The sequence below is a fragment of the Lasioglossum baleicum genome, chromosome 1, assembly GCF_051020765.1.
Source record: "Lasioglossum baleicum chromosome 1, iyLasBale1, whole genome shotgun sequence".
In the NCBI taxonomy this organism is placed as follows: Eukaryota; Metazoa; Arthropoda; class Insecta; order Hymenoptera; family Halictidae; genus Lasioglossum; species Lasioglossum baleicum.
The window spans coordinates 19,200,327-19,221,554 of record NC_134929.1 but is presented as its reverse complement, the minus strand read 5'-3'; the positions used below and the strand labels follow the sequence as shown (position 1 = coordinate 19,221,554).

At 46.6% G+C, this 21,228-nt stretch overlaps 1 protein-coding gene across 1 annotated transcript in view; it reads left to right on the top strand.

The window, feature by feature from the left end:
• Window positions 1–11,043: 11,043 nt before the first annotated feature.
• Window positions 11,044–21,228, top strand: part of LOC143214177 (transcription factor hamlet) — a 92,575-nt gene continuing 82,390 nt past the window's right edge. The window contains exon 1 of the mRNA XM_076434911.1: window positions 11,044–13,830. Coding sequence (XP_076291026.1) covers window positions 13,794–13,830 — 37 coding nt within the window. The 5' untranslated portion in view covers window positions 11,044–13,793. The remainder of the gene's footprint in view (window positions 13,831–21,228) is intronic.

Genomic DNA, 21,228 nt, shown 5'->3' with positions numbered 1-21,228 from the left:
ACGATAAACCGATTCTTGCTCGCGAAATGTGATTAGAAACCGGAGTCTCAGCTTCGTGTCCCGCGGCGTGTTATTATTCGTGTTATTGCTGGTCACGGATCTTGAAAAATGCCCTCGTTACAGCGGAGGGAGGAGGCGTTTCCATTCGAGGCGAGGAACCTTGACGGTCCCGAAGGGTTTTACGATCAACCGAAGCACCGTTCGGCGAGTATGATAATGGCTCCTGCCCGGTAAGATTGGATTCTGTTTTGAAAACACGAGCTGTGTAATTCGAGAGGTCCGTGTTTTATTGTCCCTCGTCGGACAGTCTTCGCGGAACAAGGCCGGGCTTTCACGAATTCCATCGGTCGAGGGAGGCTGTAACGCGGAAGCAACGACGGAATCGACGATCCGAGGCAATCGATTTTCGCCGGGAGAACGGAGGCACATATTAAGGCGGTGTATTTACACAGAACCGGCTACAACGTTACCCCCGTTGTTGGCAACGGATCCGAAAAAAGAGCACAACCGACGGAAAAAAAACGCGCGTAGGGAAAAAAGAGGAAGAGAGAGAAAGGGAGAGAGAGAGAGAGAGAGTGAGAGAGAAAATATCCGACGAAACGCGGGAAACCGGTGCACGGGAAATTTCTCTCGCTGGCGAAGAAAAAGAATCGGAAACATATTAACGATGACGACTGGGGCTCGCGTTAAACTGGAACGTGAAGCGAGGTTTGACATGAAATTCTTTTTTCTCTTCTTCGCGCCGAGCTTCGAAAGCTTCGCCAGGGCAGCAGCAGTTAACGAATTTAAAAAGACAAAATGCAAGCACGCCGGCTACGTGTACGATCCCCCGGAATAATTTCTCAAATCCCGCTACAAACATCGCGTTTTCGAAACAGCACAATGGAGAGCCTCCCCCTATCTAAACTCGCCGGGGATAAGTGCTCGAATGAGAAAACTTTCGACAATGGAACAGGTACATTTCCGCAGCTAAATTTCATCGGTTTGAACAGAGATCTACCATCGTTCCGGGTACTAAGTTACCGAAACTTCACGGTTTGCTCGGACGTTTGCCGTTGTATTTGAAACAATCGAATCTGTCGGGAAAAAATGGCTCTATCTCTTTGCTGCGGTCGAGGAGAGGAGATCTAGGGATGACGATTACCGTTAATTCTTTTAGAAAATTAGTGGGGATTTCTTGAATTTGGTGCGGCCGCGGGGAGGAACACTGCGGACAATGGTTTCCGGCGGATGTCCGAGGATATGCGAGAAAGTAAGTATGACAAAAACAGGGCAAACATTCGGAGGAAGTAATAAACAGGCATGGATTCGTCCCTGGCTCCGGCAAGGGTGTCGGCAGACCCAGTGCGGCTCGAATGTACCCCCCTTGGGCTTCCAATTACTCGCGTTTAGTTGCGTTTTTCCGCTCGAATGCCCTCTCTATGATACACTCGCACACTCGACCCGCGCTTGGCTTTTAGTTACCCAAACCCACTTACCAACACGCGCACCAGCTCGCGTACACCTGATCCGCTCGTGCGTGTGTCTCTGTGTTACTCGCGGAGCGATCGTACACACGTGCGAACGCGCGCTCACGTACATCAACATGGAACACGACACACACGCAAACGCACGAGTGCGCGAGCCTCGGTAATATGACAAGGGGTAACGATTGACTGACTGGGTGCCACGCCAAGGATTACCAATCAAATTCTCGTTACAAAGCCCGCCTCGGCAACGCGAGTCTAACTTTTGCATTTCGACGCGAGAAGATCGACCAGCCCATTGCCTCGCGATCTACACCGATTTTCAGTGATCCAGCATGCTGATCAGCTCTGTTATTCACTTAGTCTTCGCTCTAATATTTGCTTTTGATTTTCAGAGTTTTCTACACACTCTGAGAAACAGGTCTTTTATTATTGAACTTTTTCGTTGTTTGTTTTCGTTCTTGATCTAAGAAAACTCCACTGGTCCGTGCTGCTCCTTAGATCGTGTAGAAAATTCGATATGTCTCACGGTTGTGAATATTATCATCTTTTTCACATTGTAGATCCTAATCAGATTTGTGTTTTCACTGTTGCAGGCATGATCTTGGACACGATCCTCGTGATCGTGACGATCACAATCGGAGAACATAACCTTGCACTTGTATTGTTTGTTATTCTATACAGTGACTTTGTTCTTAAGAAATGTGTGTCTTTATCAATGGATCTTAATGCTTTTCGGAAGATATCGTCTTCACTCGTCAGTTCGTGTATAAATAAATAGACATGCACTTATAACAACTATCATAATAAATAATATGTAATTATATTGTAATTAATAATAGTGACCCACTACATGTATCAATGGTGTGTTCTCATTATTTATATCTTATGTATAATTCAAAGCCATTGCTTCATCGCTACGTTCCCAAAAATTTCGCAATATTTAGATAAAATAATATCGCAATGGCTACTAACCATTTTACTTTTTTACTTCGCCGAGTGTCGATTACGTATCGATTCCTCTTCAGTGAAACAGTTGAAACTGTCGCGCGTTTGTTACGCGTAGGAAAGTTAGTGAAATTGATTAGAAACAGTCATTGTAACGTTATAATACTGCTAGAAAGTGTTTCTGCTAATTGCACAGATTATTTTCCATGTATTAGTACGCGTAATGTACTTCGAGAAGAGAAGGAAGAAGATGAAACGTCGTCTGGCTGGGTGGCTGTGCGAAGAACCACGACAATTGTCATCTCCTATTCGAGGTGAGGTTATGAATTATCATATTACATTAATTGAACATTAATTTACCGTTTCGTGAACGACTATTTGGCGCGAAAATTCAAACGAACTCACGCGAACTAGCGTGTCCACGAACAAAGAAGTAGATTTTCAATAAGTCTCGCGACTAATTCGACACTGTAAAATGTAAATCGCGTGAATGGACCGTACGCGTTTGATTAATGTCGAAACGAGTTTCTCCATCGAGCACGGTAGCTAGCTCGGCTATCAATTTCTCAATTCGCGCGGCTCCCTCGCAAGACAAATGTGTTTCCGTCTGGTAGACAGTTGCTTTGCCGGCAGATGCAGGCTGGTAACGTCTGTAAAAATCGATGCCACGGTGGCATATGCCGATTCTCGACAATCTCGAAACGTAGGTCGGCGTTGTCGGGCGTGTTGTGAAAAATAAATCTGGTCGACGGCAGCCACAGTCAGATAGAGCTCCCGTCCGGTATGCGGGATGCGATAAAAATAATGTTCCGACGATAAATCCGTAATTTCGCTTGGCATCCGACCGGCGTAATAATATAATAACGAAATATATTGTCCTGACCTGAAACGTAACGAGTCACGCCATGCCCCTTCTGTCCACCTTATTGAACGCGCATAATTTCTGCGCGGCGAAATAACTGAAAACGTTGTACATACCGTAATGTCATGCAGGCCTCGAAGGGAACGCGGTTAGGTCGACAGCGATTTGTCGCGAAGCTCGCGAAAGACGGCGATCCTAATCAGCTCGAAAATTTTCGTTCGATCGAGCTCGAACAGCACAAGCCGTCGTCGTCGTCCGACTTCTCGACGATAGATACCGATCCAACGCGAAACAAGCGTCGCGTTCCATCGATAAGCAGCTATCGCTGGCATCACCCTTTTGTTTGTTCGGACTAAACACTGGCCAGAAGAACAGACTTATTAATGCGAGGCGGTAAAGGTCGCCGAGCGTATCTCGTTAATCATTCCGATTTAGCTCGCAGTGACTAAGCTGAGGTCTCCCGAAACCACGGAAATCTTCGGTTCCAGGTCCCCTAGAAAAATCCGTTTCCGTGTTTCCCCTATCTATTTTCAAATTAGCATTTCCCCCGCCAAGCATTTTTTCCCGTAAGAATTTACAAGCTTATCGCTTGTTAAAAGAAATCGACTGCGGCACAGGTTGGCGACGCGTGCGTCCTCGTCGTTGTCGCACCGGATGGAAATAACTGGACGACGACGCTCTCGTTAGATTAACGAACGAAGGAGAACGGCGCAGTTTACTTCGCGAGGACAGTGGCGCGGCGACCGGCGGCCGTCGCGTCGGTTTCTCCCGCGATTTTGCGGGGCTCGGCGACGACGCCGCCTCTCAAGGATCCAGGATAACGAGTTAATTTAAATACGAAACATCAAAAGCTTTTAATCTTTGCGCGGGCTCGGTCAGCCAGGCCGGGGCAACCTAGTTTTTTGCCGCTGATACACGCCACCCTCATTCATATACATTGTAACGCGAATATCCAGCGCGTATATCTGCGCGATTATTGAACAATCAGATACGTTAACGACAGAATGAAAACGGTACTTAATTCGAGGGAAAATCACCGGCCCGATCCTCGGCTGATATTTTCGCTCGTATTCTCCTTTAAGACCGGCGCGGGCAGCGCGAGTTCCTTCTGTTTCGTGCCCGTTATCCCCATATAAATTTCCTCTCGCATCGCGATCGCCTCGGAAAACCGTGCATCGATAGCGCGAGGGCAACGAGCAGAAAACGCTCGTTCGCTCGCTGGCTCTGGTTGCGAGCGCGCGTACGTACGCGCTTTAAAAGCGAACGAGCCCGTAGGAAACCGTGAGCTGCGTGCGTTCGCGTTGAACCGGCGCGCGGCGAGCGGGGCCAGGACACATGTTCCCGAAAGAAATTGTGTAAACTCGGTAGCGAACTGCGCCAGGGCGATCGGGAACATTTATGATATTTTTTTCTCCCCTTTTGCTCGGCGATACACAGGGTCTACTCTCCGTACAGGTCGGTTCGCATGTCTCGACGAGGCGGTCTCCGTGGTCACATCAGTCTCCGAGCATGCGAGGGCCCTCGAGCTAAATCCCCGTAATATACACACAGGGGCAACGTCGAGGTACTATCGCGGCATTATACAGACATACCTATATCCCAGCCCGATGACTGCTGATATGACATGCGACCGTCTTAGATATAGGCTGCACGACATGCCTCGCTCTCTTTCTACTACCCCCATCGCCGAGATCCCCACCCGCTATTCGCTCCGTGTCCGCGACCCTTTCTCCTCGTTTCTCACCCTACACGTAATCCCACCATCGGCTTTGGAAAACACTTGACATGGACGACGCGTAATCGGCTCGCGACCAACCACTTTTATCGCCGCTGTTCGTCCATGTATATCTTTTCGAATAAACCTCGCCCCGATGATTCTTCCCACTCCCCCTAAATGCCAGTCGGAGAATTAAATTAACGCTCGCTGCTCCGATGATCTCTGCGACAATGCTACGACGCGCTATGTACAACACCCGTGTCGCGAAAACGAGTATTCATTCTGCTCGTACACCTGCGATGGCGTGCAAAATCGCTAACCGTGATTTATCACAGTGATCGCGGTCTGATTTTCACTTCATTCGCGCCGTAATCGTAATTTTTTCATCAATAGCAAATTTTCTCAGTGTCATCCTAATTCTTCATCTCGATTGAATTAATTCTTTTCGTAGATACGTCGACTAGCTTGCATAAAAATATTTGTGTACCGGGTGAACCACGAATCGTGATCAGTAGGGATTACTCTGTTAGTAGCAGTCCGATCGAAAATGTTTTTATCAGCTTTTGCATGGTTTCAAGAGAGCTTTAACGTGATCGCAGTAACTTATTTAATATTTCTTATTTTAGCAATAATTTAAAGAAGAAATGGTACTAAATAGAAGAAACTATATCATTTCTCTCTCCCACATTTTCGTTTTATTTTTTTGTTTGACTGCTGCTATTCGCATACGACAAGGTGCAGCGTTCCAAATTGGAATCTGTTAGGCTGCTCCTTCGAGGACACAGAATCAGTCCAGCAAAGCTAAAAAGTCTCTCAACTGGGGCAGAGGATGGAATAGCTATGTTGTATTTTAAAAATAATATTTTCATGTATTTGTACTTTGCAATACTTTCAATTCGTGTATCACTATCGCTCAAATATTGAAATAATTCTAATTCTGCAATGTTTATATGACTGATATCATTTGTTTCTTTTTCCATAAAGGAAAAAAGTCATCTACTTGTTTGTTTTGTGAAAGTAATTGAGGTCGTGACTCTGAATCTGGATTTGCTGTCTGTTTCAAAGCATTTAATACGGTTTCTTGGATAAAAATACGTTTTTCTTCATTTAAGTCTTTCGGAATCCATCGTAATTTCCATTTTGGATGGCTAACAGTAGCAATTATATAGTTGCTTGCGTGTTCAGAAAAATCGAATAAATCACGAAATCGAGATTTTAAACTCGATAGTAAATGAAGTTTCAAAGGTTCGCAATATCTACTGAATGCGAACCATTATTTTGAGCAATAATATTTAAAATTGAGATAGAAAATAAAGACAAAGTCCAAACATTTTCAATATTCTTAAAATAAAATACTATTTTCAAAAATTACTGCATCAAGTAAAATGTATTATTTTCAAAAATTACTGCATCAAATAAAATATTTTATTTTCAAAGTTGTACAGAGATACTGTAAAATAAATGGGATTATTTACTATTTACTATTTAAAATACTATTTTCCCCAGCTCTGGTGTAGTGTTAAATAGTTCGTACGTCTGTACTATTGTCGCGGCTAACGATAGTTTGCAGCTGCATATCATAGTTTAGAGATTTGTGAACTCTCCCGGAGCAAACAACAATACTACACACGGGAGGTGCATACATTCGATCATAAGAAAGATTTATATGGTTTAACTTGGTGTCTGGGAGTGTCGCCGTGTGCAGAACGCAGCAGAATATATCGAGCCTCCGTCGCTCTCTCTTGCGCGTATCACTGGTACTAAAAGTGCAGCGTGCTTCCTTGCTTTCTCAGCAATTATTGCCGGTACTTTAGCGCAAGGCAAATGCGGTTCGATTCGTCTTGCTCCGGGTGCTATCCTGCCGTCGATCTGCATAGCGGTGCGTCACGCACTTGAATAAAAAAAGAAAAGGGAAAAAGTTATGTACTCAAGGTGTACGGGAGCTGCTGCGTTAATGGATGTTAAGAGTAAAAGCTCATTCTTCTTACTCAAAGATACTTTTAAGATAATCCCCGGCGCACACGCATGGAGAACATTATTTCATAATCTGTGGGGCGCGTTACCGCTCGCGCAACCTAATAATATATTGCTAAATTGCAACTCTCGAAGTGGCGGGCGCGAGCGCGAGGTAAATCGCGAGGCCAGAGGCTGTTCGGCTAATTGAAAAACACGTCTGTACATGGGACCGCCGATATGATAGCCGCGGCTGTCGTAGTTAGTTTGCTAGGAAAACGAAGGGAAAAAGGGAAGGAAAGAGGGAATTTCGCGATGAATATGGAGAGGGTTCGCGCGCGCAGCGAAACTTTTAGGCGCAAGAACCACGGACAAGGATTCGGGAGTTTCACGCTTCCGCGAAGTCGTGGCGGGCCGGAAAACGGGCGGATGTAAAAGCCGCTGTAAACCCTTCCACCTACAATCTTCGTCGGGTAATGTCTCAAGCGCTATTGATTAGCAGTGGAAGAAAGTGGACTCGTTGAAAAACTGCTATAAAATTCACTGGATGCTCACGCTCTCCCACGAGAACGCCTCCGAAGGCTTCAATGCCGCGAAAATCCCCTGGATCATTCTCTAGTTCCTCCAGAATCTTCTCTATTGGTTAAAATGGAAGCCAAACAATAAAATAGAAGGGAAGTACCAACCCCTTCAATCGGAATAACTTTTTTAAAATTGCACCGAACGACTTGAGCTTTTTACTGCTTTATCTGAGCCTACAATGAAAATTGAAAAAGTATGTTTTCTATGTCATTCGGTTGAAATCTTCGTCACTGACTTGACACATCGCGAGGGGTTGAAGTTACCGATATATTTCCACCGCGAGGGAACGAAGCTTTCCGACCAGCAGTCCAATGGGAAGCGACCTTTTAGCCGGTAATAAGGAAAAAATCGGCGAGCTCGTTAATTACACTCGCAAAGATGAATCTAGAGACGACGGTAGGGGGTGTAGCCGGGTGGTCGCTCGCAAGAAGTCCAGTCCACAAGCCAAAGAGTAACCGAACGCTCGTTCCTCGTGGATCGATAAGGGTGGTAGGGCGGATTGGCCTTTTAGCTAAGGGTCGAGAAGGAAGGCGAGTGGTTTTTATAGCCAGCGAAAGGACAGGGAGGGTCCCAGGGATCCTCGGGTGCCTTACTCGACCAGAGTATCCCTAATATACGTCATCCGTTAGCGGCACTTTCCTGCGTCCCTCTACTCCCCGTCCGAATCTCTCTCTCCTTTCGGTCAGAAGTGGCCAAATCTACTTCCTCCATCTCTTTATAGATTTCGAGATCTCGAGTAGCCTGTACAACCACTCCGGAGAGATTGCTTTCCCTCCGATATTAAACGACACATATTTTTGCTTGTTTATTCCCCGAAGCATCTGTTCGCCAGCCACGTTCGATCGTTTCTCGAAACATTCTTCACGCACACTCTATCTGCTAACGCGGGTCTGCTATTTTATTGTTCACGTGGGAGCGTTGTGAATTATGTGCACGTATTGTGAACACCATTCTCTCTCTCTGAAGCGTCGTAATCTTCAGTTGGCTGGAACGTTTGTGATAGTGATTTGATTTGTATGTACCTCGCGCTTGATTTATAATATGTTTAATACATTGAAAGTGTAAGGAGGCTCGGAGACTCGACACGACACGTCGTAATTTGTTGCTCGCTCGCAGGGAACTGTTTATTTAACAAAATCTGAACGTAACATACATTTGTTAACAAAAGCACTAACGCAACGCATAAATCAATAAAATTATATATAACAGCATAAATCAATAAAATTATATACATATAACAAATAAACATATGAAACACTCAAGTCATCTAAACGGTGGTATAAACATTCTTACAAAAGTAATATAACAGTATCTTTCAATTCCCCTGATGGTTTCCTGTTTCAAATTGCACCTACTCAATCTTGTCAAAAATGCATGAAACCTGTGTCTATTGATTATAGTCGCATTCTGAGACACCTGAGGAACCCAACAACTCAATAGACAGACTGTCCAGTTTCATTTCCGCTCGTTTCTGGAACCTCCCCATCGAGAGACAAGACTAGTGAAATAAATCCTGTAGGATAAAACAGTCTATCGCGTTCATATCAGAGCCGTTGGCCCGCGCATCGTCGTAAAGAACTGTTGCACTTCGGAAATCTGTCCACGCGACAAGAGAAACTCGTGTCGGCTTCTACGCCACTGACAGGCACGTATTCAATTTGTGCCGGGGAACGTGTGCACGTTCGCCTCGGCGCAGATACGCGTACGCGTACATGCCTCCGGGTTACCACCCTCACCGGTGCTCACGTTTGACCCTCACCGACACGAGCACGGTGCACAACACCTGCCCGGCTCGTTGTCGAGCCTCGAACGCAGAGCTGAACGCAGAGCTGAACACAGCTCAACGCAGTCCAACACAGCGGCGTCGGTGCGAGCACGCACCCCCCACACGAAATACTATATCCATTTAAACATGGATGCATTATGGAGTCGCGCGTATCCTTCGGCTGGCTGTTGCTCTCTCCTCCGGCTGCTCCTTCCTTCTTTCTCGCCTCGGCTCAACTCGCTCGCGTTTTTATGCGTGTAGAAACGCGCGGGTGGAGCACGTGCACCGGGGAAACAAAGAAAGTCTCGCGGAAGAAGGAGGCGTCGCAGAAAGCAAACGAAGGAGGAGGAACGTGGCTAGGAGAGCGGCGGGTGGAGGAGGGAAGAAAGAAAACGCGGAGGAAGGTGACTCTTGGGGAACGAGAAGGCAGAGAAAGAGGGAGGAGAAAAAATAGAGGAGGACGAAATGGAACGCCGCCGCTCCGCGTCGCGCCGCCGGGACCCATATGAAAGTGTGCGGAGAGCACCGGTCTTCTCGGTCGGCGACGGAAATAAAGGGCCAGAGATCGCCGGGCAAAGGGAAAGAGTTTACGCGCTTGTTCCCCGGTAGTTGGCTTCGGACGCGATTCGGCTGATTCGCACAAAGAACGCGCGTCCACCGAGAATTCAAACGAGTCCCGGCAATCTCCTCCGGCCGTTCGCATTAGCCCCGAGGAATCGTTATTAAAGGTCCCCGCCGCGCTTACTGGTCGGATGAACAAAGAGGTACGAAACCGAGGCGAACGCTCAACGCGGCGATATAAATTTCCGCGGGATTTTATATTATACATTCCAGGGGGCCGGAGTAACACGGGCGCAGTCTTTCACGATTTCCCGAGATGAAAATAAACGCTGGACCATATTGGCGAGCGGCTCCGGGCGCGCGCGATACGCCCGTAATATTTCCGCAGCCTGCGCGCGGCTCGTGTGTCACGAACGGGTCGGTTCGAGACCCGAGATTTCCGAGCGAGCCGTCGCCAATAAGCGGATCGGCCGAGTCGCACGTAGTTCTCATTAAACCGATGGCTACTCGCGATCCGAACGACCCAGCCCGGCCTGGCCCGACTCGACTCGCGCGTACGCGTTCGTATAATCGTACCGCCGCCGAGTGCCCGTTCGAACTATTCCACTCCGGCGAAAGTTGACCGGCGGGCCTCTTCCACGCGGAGAAAAGAAACGTCGATTCTCGATCGTCCGAACGATCATCGATCTGACAATACAGTATTCCTCATTTAATCTCAAAACTGATCACGGAGGGTCACATAATTCGGTGCGATGTGTTCTTATGCATAATTGTTCGCTTTCTAGAATTCGAAGAAATCTAGGGAAAATATCTAAAAGTCTAAATCATCAAGTAATTATTGCAACTTCTGTGACGTCGTATACAGTAAAGGCCGCCACACGCGCTACGTCTTATCGTCCCTTTCGTCCGAACAGTCACAAGTTGCATTGTCAATTGTCTTGCGAAACGTTGGTGACATAATTCCACGGAGCCCTGTAACGCAAGAATCCTAGACTCTGCGAATTCCAATGGGTTTCATCTCGCTCGGTCTCGTTTCGTCGTTCAGCGTGTTCCGCGTTGTTCGGTAACGCAGGGGATGCGAAGGAAAGAGGCGAAAAAAGATCGGGGGAGAATAGGTGCCGATCCCGGCTTCGAAAGGGCGAAGGAGCAGGGCGGAGCTGCGCTGGGAAGGGTGCGCGGGCGCGTTCCACGGCGAACCACCATCCGTGGGGTCGGAGGTCGCGTTCAGGTGCGACGAAGACGGAGAAGAGGGGCGCCTAGTCGAGCGAACGCACCCAGAAATGCAAAGTCGAAGTGTCGGCGCGAAGCGAGTTGCCAGCCAAGCCTCGAAGTCGACGCGCCGGGATCCGGCTCGTATTTCCATCGGCGATTTCCATTTTTCCCGCGAACGTGTCGCGTTCCTCTTCGTCGTCCGTCACCGGGACGATCGTCGTTTTACGCGTTTACAGATCCGGCCAAGATCTTGCGGGATCCAGAGAGATTCCGCGTAATTGATCGAGTCACTCGATCGATCCCCGGGAGCTGCAGAAAGGGCGCGACGAGTGCAGCGTTCGCGGAAAGTCTCGCCGCCCCCGCGTCGATCGAGTTATCGATCCGGGGACCAATTCGTCGCCACGTGTTTTCGGCAACGTGGCTCCCTCGATTCCGAATAACGAACGATTCCAAGGAGCGAGTGCAGGTTCGTTGAAGCAACGGCGGCTGATTAAATCTTGATGATCCGAACGTTGCATAACAGCGTAGAAGAATCAGTTAGTTGAACTTGAGAAACGGCCGAGAATGTTCGTAATCAGTGCGCACGTTAGATACCTCTTATCGAGCCGGTACAGACTACACGTCAGCAACAAGGGGCGATAAAAGCCAGACGCAAACGGACAATGTTGTGAATCAGTGATCTGCCCCGTCAGCGAAAGAGATCGAACGCTGGTGAACACCTGTTCCTTGCACTGAGACGGCGATGTCCGTTCCAGCAGACGTAGTCGAAATTGAAATCGGGAGCAGCTGCTAGACGACTATCGACTACGGAGTACCGAAATCGACGACTGTTTATATCGCCTGCAACAACGGAGCCTCTGAAATCTATGTAATTCAATACGAAAAGTAAAATCGAAAGAGAAGCTGCGACCGCGATCGACAAACCAGAGAAGGTCCACCACGTGGAGGTTGTTATTAAAAAGTAGAACTGCTGTGCATGAATTCTCCTTATCGCTCATAATTCAGTCTAAACAACGCCAAATGTTGCACGGTTGGAAGCTGTTTGGGTGGTTTGCCGCCTAAAATCGTAATCATTCTATTGTATTCTCTTTCTCGAACGTGACGTTGAAGATTGATAAACCATCGTTGGGTTATCTTCGTTGGGAGGAGGGATCAAATACAATTCGCGAGTGTAATCTAAAGAATAAACTCTGCAGATGGAAATATTGTTTTGGACGTCCGGCGCCTGGTAGCTGTAAACCACATTGGTAATCATCGTCTAATCATTCTCTCCTTCCATCGTCGAACGTGCCCATTGCTCGATAAAGAATCAAGAGTTTATCATCGCACAGAAAATCGTCAATCTTTTCAGAATTGAAAAGAAATTTAGGAGATTTGGCAGTGTACTCTTTCGGTCGTCGAACGTGTCTATCGATTGGAGCTTGATGAGCCGCCAAAGTCATATCTTCATTGAAAGGGAGGTTTGCACTCAGTGTAATCTGAATATCATCGTCAAAAGATCGATCAAAAAATAATTTAGAAGGTCTTAGCTCCAGTAACGTTGAGCCACGTCGATAATCATCCCCTAATCGAACGTGTTCGTCGATTGAAGCTCGTGTAATCTGAACACCATCAAACTCTGAACAATCGAGGAGTTGTTTTAGAGGTCTAAAGAAGCACATTGATAATCACCCGCGAATCGTGTCCTTTCGATTCGTGGAGCGTGTTTATCGATGGGAGCTCCGTAAAGATACGAGGCTCGTCTCTGTGGGGATGGTAGTGTGAGGACAGGACTCGCGAGTGTAGCCTGGTAGGTGACGGAGGCTTGGATAGGAGAGGAGCCCGGGAGAGAAGAAACGAGAGGTTGCGCTCTCGTAGGAAGAGAGGAACGCGGCGGAGAGACAGCGGCTGATCATTGGTGGACAGCGGAGTCGGATCGCCTAGGTGGTGGGGAAGCCACCAGGTCGACTCCGCAGGTGGGGAAGGCCAAGAGGCAGAGAAGGTGGAGATGGCGGAGGTGGAGGCGAAGTAGTCGTAGTAGTAGAGTAACACGAAGCAACAGCGAAGAGGAGAAAGAGGAGAAAGAAGGGGGTGGAAGAAGCGGTGGTGTAACCGGCAGAGTTGGCGGCGGAGCAAACGGTGGGACGGAGAGAGAGACAGAGACAGCAGTTCGGTTCGAGCGCGGAGAGAGGGTGGAGAGGGCGAGAAAGGGTGAAGGAGAGAGGAAGAGAGGAAAAGAGAGAGGTTGGAGGGAGTGGAAAAGGAGGAGAGGGAGAGAGCTGCGAGGGTGGAGGACAAGGTGGCGGAGAAGGAGGAGACGCGGAGGACAGGAGAAGCCTCCACTGTCGGAGGACAGATCCCGCACGTCAGGATCCCAGTTGGACGGGCCGACGGTGCCGTCGGATTACGGAGGAACCAGGGTACACCCGGTGTGCCGGAGGAACCCGCGCGTGTCGGAATATGGACTCTTTCCGCGTGCCCTCCTCATCGTCAGTGTCGCTCGAGGACAGGCTCCTCTCGTCTTCCCGTTGATCCGAGTGAACAGAAAAGACGGGCCCGGAAGAACCTGGTCGCGCGAGCCTTTGATCGGGATCGGTTCCAACCAAAGGGGGTAGGGGGTGGCAGACACACAGTGAAATCATCGAGAGGATAAAACGATCGTGCATAAACTCGCATGGCTCGGAGGACTGACAGCTGCGTTCTTGCGATAAGTGTTTTGTTTTCGAATTTGCCACCCGTCGTCCAGCGATGAGATCCAAGCCGGTGGCTAGAAGATTGGCACAGGGTGAGTACCAGCCGCCACGCATCTTCCTTTTCTCTATCCAAGTGCTCGAGTCCTCCGCAAAACTGAGGTCCGCGTGCTACTTTCATTAAAATTTCAAAGGAAAGCTCCGTAATATGTACTCCGTAGTAATGAATTCGCGCCACACCGCGTACGCAATAATTAGAATGAACAACGGAGAAATTGTCAACCGTTTTACTGCAATTTCCAAACACTTTTTCATTTCCCTCGATTGTTCGGATAGATTAACACCCGGAGGTATTACTACCTTCCGAAGACTGTGCAGACGATTCGAAACAGACGCCGATTCGCTGCGCGTCTGGAAATCGCTCTAATAAAACGAAAGACGTTCGAGGCTCTCCCGCGAAATTAACCCGGCGGCTGTAAAAACGTGGAATAAGGCTGTATAAAACTCGTTTCCGAGATTGCCTTTTAAAACGTACTCTCGTGTCTTCGCCGTTCGCGATCGTCGCTGGCGATACCGTCGGCGGTTCGACAGTCTTTATATTTTCCTAAACAGTTTGCGTGACCGGCTAATGCCGAACGCTGAAACGCACGTACACACGGACACGCGTTCCAACTTTCGTTCACCGTACTTCGCGATCGCCCAATGGGCTCCGCCGCGAATACCGATGCCAATCGAAGAGGGGTAACAAAAGTTGAGCGAGTTCTTTGGAAGTTTCCAGCATGGAAGACGGTTCGGGCGAGGATCTGGTTGGTCGTCGTTGCGGCCTGTCGCCGATAACGTAATCGCGTGTCATCGCTCGTGACATCGTCCATGTCTTCGTGGTGACACGGAAAGAGTGGTAGGCGGTTCTCGCGCTGGCGCACTCGCTGCGTCGATATCATTTCTTCTTTCCTGTATTGTCTAGTCACCGTGCTCGTCCTCCCGCCGCCACCTCTCGGTTATCTGCTTTCGAAAGTCCCGCCCATTCTCGCAGTCACCATGTCCGCACGCGTTTCGCAACTGGAATTTCACCGCCCGGTTAAATTTACATCAGTTCGGCAACGAACAATTACATTCCCCCGAGCAGCACATCTTCCTAGTCCGCTCTCTTTGCACTGTATTCATTTTTTTGTTTACCGAAGTACAGTAGGCTCTCATAAAAGTTTATAAAATTATGAAGCCATCTTTGTTTCGCCTTACCATCGTTGTTCAAATATTCTATTAAATGCAACGTATTTCCTTTCTCGAAATCTTCAATCAACTCAGCAGAATAAAATCACGGATTCTACGATTATTATCTTGCACACTATGACTTGAGGTCACAAAGAATGTATAAAATTAATTTAACAATCTTTAAGTAACCTGTGAGATTGTGGACTTCACTTATTTTTAAAACTGTCCCTTGTTAATTCGGCTACTTTTCGATTATGCGTTCTTTTAACGAGAACTATCGTCTGGTCAAATATTAAATGTAACGAGTTAAATATACATAGGTGGGAAATCTTATGCGACTGATTGGATAGCTCCTTGCCTGGAGTTTCGTTTACGAGCAACAATCAATTGTACTCCGCAAGTACAAGAACTATACTGTAGCTTCGCCGAACGAACGATGGGGGAAGAGTGGGGGGTTACTCGTTTAAATTGAACCAAGCACTACTGTAATTCTGAGGATCGGTTTCGCCGATGCGTGATTAAAAAAGTGCGTTCACACGAATTTCGATCGTGAAAGGGCAACATTTTCAATACTTCCGCGCGGACCGGAGAACGCCGCGGCCGACAAGAACGCGGATCGATCTCCCATTGTTTGCCGGTTAACAATGCGGAATCGCTTCGCGGACAAAAGATTCGGCCGACGCAACCAGCCAACGTTAATTTATTGTTATATCGGTGAATGACGCCGCGCCGACGATTCACGGATGGGACGATAGGCAAATCGGTGGAGAGAACCGTTGCGCGATCGACCAATGTCTCTCCGGAGAACAATGCCCGTCGACATTGATACCGCACTTTAAAGGGACCAAACTGGCATCTGTCTTCTACTTGCCCTACATTCTCGACAGCCAGCCTCCGGAATTGTTGTACCAGTTGTATACTAAATTAGCCCTTGATTAGCAAGCTTTTCTCGGGATTCCGTTCCGGGATTTTTCTAGAAACAGAGCTTTCAACTTAATGCAATAAGCACGCGAGAGCAAGTGGCGCTGCTGCGGAATTGCTTACAGCGAAAGTGGACAGATTAGCGTTTGTTTAAAATGTTCTTAGTTCAACAATGTAGAGTTGGTCGAGGAGAGGCATTGTTTAAGCTCGTAGACCCCGTTGGTGCTGGTATTGAGACATTCGTAATCCGATATAGTTAATATCAGGTCAACAACACAACTTTGGAAGGAATCAGAATGAATCGATCATACGTTTATGATACGTACTTTTCCATAAAACATAGACTGTCTATTGTGCATAGTTTTCGTGTGAGCATTTAAATCAGAAAATTCAGAGCAAAATTGAAATTGCAAGAACAAATACAGCCCGGAGATCGCAACAAAGATCGTTCGGAACATGTGCAGAGCAGCGCCCTCGTTGATCGGGCTCGTGAATCGGGTAGTACGATTTGTATCGCGATTTCTAATAAAGCTCGCTTCCCACGGTCCGACAACGAGGACGACGACGGGTACTTTGAAGGGATCTAGTAATCTGTAAGACAAAATCCGTTAACGCTTGACTCACGAGTCGACGAAACAATGGACGACCATCCATCCAAGAGCTCACCCTCCATCCCCGTCGAGAACGGACTCGTCTCGGCCGGGAAAAAGAGAGAGGACTCGGGGCTGCTGTACGAGGACAATTGAGTGCTCACGACGCGCTTTTGGCATGGCGGATCGCGCCAAACGCAACTTACAGCGGCTCGTGAGAATCGCCAAACGACGAGGCCGACTCCGAAATAAAAATCCAGTGTCCACGATACTCCTTCGGCGTCGCACTTAACTCGAACTTCGGTGGAACGTGAGAATTGCGAACGACGAGACCGCGATACCGAAATGAAAATTTACTACTGACACACTTTTGATGGTGGATCTTGCCGAACACAATTTCTAGCGTCTACAAACTCGAGCTTCGCTGGCTTCGGTGATTTCGAAATAAAAATTTGCTACTGTCACGCTTTTGATAGTGGATCTTTTAAAAAATTATTTATTCATTGATGACCACTAGATAACGATAGTGGATCTCGCCGAACGCAAGTTCCAGCGTCTCGTGAGAATCGCGAACGACGAGACCGGCATTCCGTTCGAAATGAAATCGGTCGGGAGGGTGGTGGAAAAGGAAAAAAGTTTTTCCGTTAGGCATTGAACGGCGAAGCCGCGCGGGGGCGCGTTCGCTATCAATTTCCCCGGATCCGTCAGACAATATCGAGCCGCTGTTTCTCGACGCGGGTCGGCCATTGTGGTGTGCAAGTCCGGGGAACACACGGACAGGAAATTTAGTCGAAACTGATAGGAAGCAGATCGGAGGGGTAGAAGGACGATCGTCGGGACAAACCGCAGGAATAATCGCGGAATCCACCTACAACGAGTTTCAAAGGCGCATCATCCCATTGAGGGCTCTGCGTCTAGCCGCGGCACCGGAAGTCGTATCCGAGAGGAGACAAAGCCAAAGAAACATACGCACAGAGTGCCGTGGAGCGAGAGCCAGAGGTTCTGTTTCATCGGTGCTTTTGTCTCGCATCCTGAGAGAGGGTACGATTGAATAAGGAGCCTGAATAGATCGGATGATCCTAAGGTAGGTCAGTCCATTCTCGTCTTGCGGGAGACTCCTGCTACCTCCGATCCCACCTCTTCTTCGTCTTCGTCGTCGTGTACCTTCCACAGGGTTTCCACCCCCGGACAGTCTCAATTAAAAGCGTCTTCGTCCTCGATATAATAAGATACCTCTGTCTCCTAGATCTCGTTTTGCTCCAATCCTTCTGGAATCCTTCCTGAAATATTTCAATAATTTCCCGTAACATAAAGACGCTTGTGCTCGTCCAAACGCAATCTGACGCGCGATGACGTGCACAGGCTAAAATGTGCATTCGGAGAACGTTATTTAAAACAAGTCATAAAGGACGAATGCCAACGAAATTTCTTTACAACCTCGCATGCTGCATCAATCTGAAAATAGCAATGGAATTAAAGACACCGCGGAAGGTATTTATAACGTACACGAAGGACATGCTGCGCGTACAAGAAAGTGATTTTCTTAAACAGAAATGTTCTTGCAGAATTAACAAGTGGATCCATGATCAGAAAATGTATCGCTTGTTCGACTGTCACGCGACCGTTCTCTCTGAATTTTGCTTACTAATTAGCGACGGAAGTCCGTCTACGATTTTTCCGAAAAGGAAGATACGAGAATCGGGAAGTCTTGACGTTAGAGTGACGCCATGCTCGTGGAAGTACGACGAACGGTTATTGGACGACCGGACGTGATCGATTCGAGCCGTGTGAATTAAAATGCCAACAATGCCCTCTCGAATAACTGCACGCGGCCATGCAAATCCGATAACAGAAAGTACGAACAATCGTCTCCGACTCCTTCTTCGGGTTTTCCTCTTCACCCTTTTCTTCCTGCCTCCACTCCTTTTCCCCCTAGTTTTCGATGCAGCAATAATTCCGCAAGTCTTCCCTTGACTCTTTTCTTCTCGCGCTTTCGCCTCCGCCAATTAACGATCCCGGCCTCCGGTGTGTTTGTCATTTGTTTGCCGTTTCCGGTGGAATGCAATCAGGCCGGCCCTGCGAAACAAACGCGGCCAATCAGCCGCGGCGGACCAACGAACGCATCGAGACCTCGCTGGATCCCTCGGAATCCAGTCGCTGCTGTAACGGTGAACAATCGAAACTTCACCGTGAAATTATTCCTCGTGCAATTTCCCCGCGAATGCGTCTTTGCAAATTTTGCGGGAATCGACTGAAACTTCAAAATCGTTGAGGATTTCTTTGGAAACAGTGGTGAAAGAAATATTTTTTTCAAATGACATTTTTAGTACAGACTCTTATGTTATCAGTATAAGCTCCGGAAAATTCAGTTTCATCTAGTTTTATAATTTAATGAGAAAAGAGTGACACTTTTTTTACATATTTGTAAATTTAACATTTTTTAAGACATCGAAAAATCTTTTGAGATTCGTTCATAGGTCACTAAAAACTACAACATATTCAAATTTGAACAACATCGAAAAATCCGGATGCTTAAAGAAAATCTCGGTAGGGTTGGCAACCCTAACTCCAAGCTGTCTCGAGCAGTAGTCTTATAACGCCTTCAGGAATCATTATTGAAACGCTATTCCACATACTATTCCCAAACAGGTGCAGATGCGAAACAGAAAAGAGGCTGCACAGCACGTGCTCCTCGACAAAGCAGGATTGCGCACGATTAGCGAAAATCGTCTATGGTCAAGTGTAACTTAGGCTTCACGGTGCAGCGTGTTGCCATCCGCAAGCACGCGCGGCTGATAAGCCAGCCATTGTTGGCCACGCTGGTCAATCGTGCGATTAATCATTCAATTGGGCATTCATCGTGCCAGCTATCGCGATTCCTTTCCGACGCAACGATTGTTCTCTCGGTAAACACCGGTGTCTTGCTCGGAGAGCTCCGTCGATTCGCAGTAGTTCCCTATGCGATATCCAATCGCGCAATTAATCATCTAATTGGACATTCATCGTGTCAGGTATCGGCCTGTCCCAATTTTGTATACCTTGTATAGTTCTAATCTCGTGTTTTTATATCGCTTTTATATCGCTATCTACCATTTTGAATAATCTTGTGACGTCATTTGCGGGCTACAGATATTTCGTTATCTTGGAACCCTGCGTCCTTTTTTTTTAGCTTAAGGAAACAGGTCTTCGGTTTCCCCAATACCCACTAAAAAAAATCAGGACTTATGCCCTTTCCTCCCTCAACTTCTGGCTCGCTGGATGTTCTTCATGTTCTTGTACGATGGAACACTGCGTTCTATGCATGTCCTGCATCTATGTCGGGTCTATGAAATATTTTTTACACATCATTTACTAAACTAATTCTTCTAGCCTTACAGAGAAATTGAAGTTGTTTGGTCCATTCATGAAAAAGTTGTTCTGATTTAAAGTGTGAGGAATCAGTTATACTCCTTATTGTACCTGGTAAAATTTTTTTTACGAGATTTTTTTCACGCCTCCCCCTAAAATTGTGACATTGGGTAAGAAAATAATTCCTGCAAAAGATGAAGTTGATCGGATAAGGGGAAGACATGCCACATTGACGTTGTAGTTGCGAAAAACATGAAATTTTATAGGAATGGAGAGGACTAATCTTGTCAATCTAATCTTCCCGACGTCCGATTGATCTAAAACTTTGAATATATCATTTTTTCATAAAATGGAACAATATTGGAGGGGTGCGTGCCCAAATTGGGTCTAGCAGGATAAGCATGGTCCAGCGGCCCCACCCACAATTTTTATTGATATTGTGTGGAAAACAATGGTTTTAGGTTGAATGATAACCCCCAAATTTTAAGTCGCTAATCCTTCATATAAGAATGATATGAGGGTAAATACGCTTAACTGTATCATTTTTTTTCTCGGTTGTTAATTAAGATATTCAGATTAAAAGAATACGAAAATACTCGAACTTACCTCCTTCATATCATATATTTTTTTCACAAGTGTGATGAAATTATTAAGGGTAGAAAAAAGTCATTTAATTCTTTGGGTTGGGGATTGCAAGCAACCCTTCGAGTGACCACTTCCAAAAAATTCAAGAACAATGTCCTGTTACGTATCTAATATATGCAGAAGTTCCAAGATGATCGGATTGGTGAAACATAATAATAATAATAATTTTTTAAAACAATAGCAGCTACTGAGACAAATCCAAAAAGGTGCTGTGTAAAGATAAATCGTTAGTAAAATAATTTAGTTAGAAAAATAAGGTCCACCCTAATGTATACGGTCTAAGGCAGGCCTGTCCAACACGCGGCCCGCCGGGCGAGTTTATATTTCTATTGAAACTTTTGTTTCTCGTTGTATGTATACAAAAAATATTAGATAAATGAAGTGTCATTGTTATAATGCGCAAGTGCAACTACGAACTCCAGTTCTATATTTGATATCTTTGATATAATTGAGTTACAGCGCAACAATGAAACGAAACAAATTTTTTCATCCACATAAAAAATTAATTTTTACAATACTTATATTACATCCGAGAGAACAACGAGTTGTAAACATTTGTTGAATATTTACTAAACACTGTACCGCTCTGAAAATTCGAAGAGTTGGACTAAGATAATAGGGTTAAATATATTGCATCTAACGAGACAGTTGAAACATTTTTTCCGACGATCAAATTTACAAAGAGTTCATCACGTGCTTCATTAACTGATGCCAATTTAGAAAACCAGCTAACAAAAGATGTGCAACGTCGAACATAAATATAGATTTATAAAAATT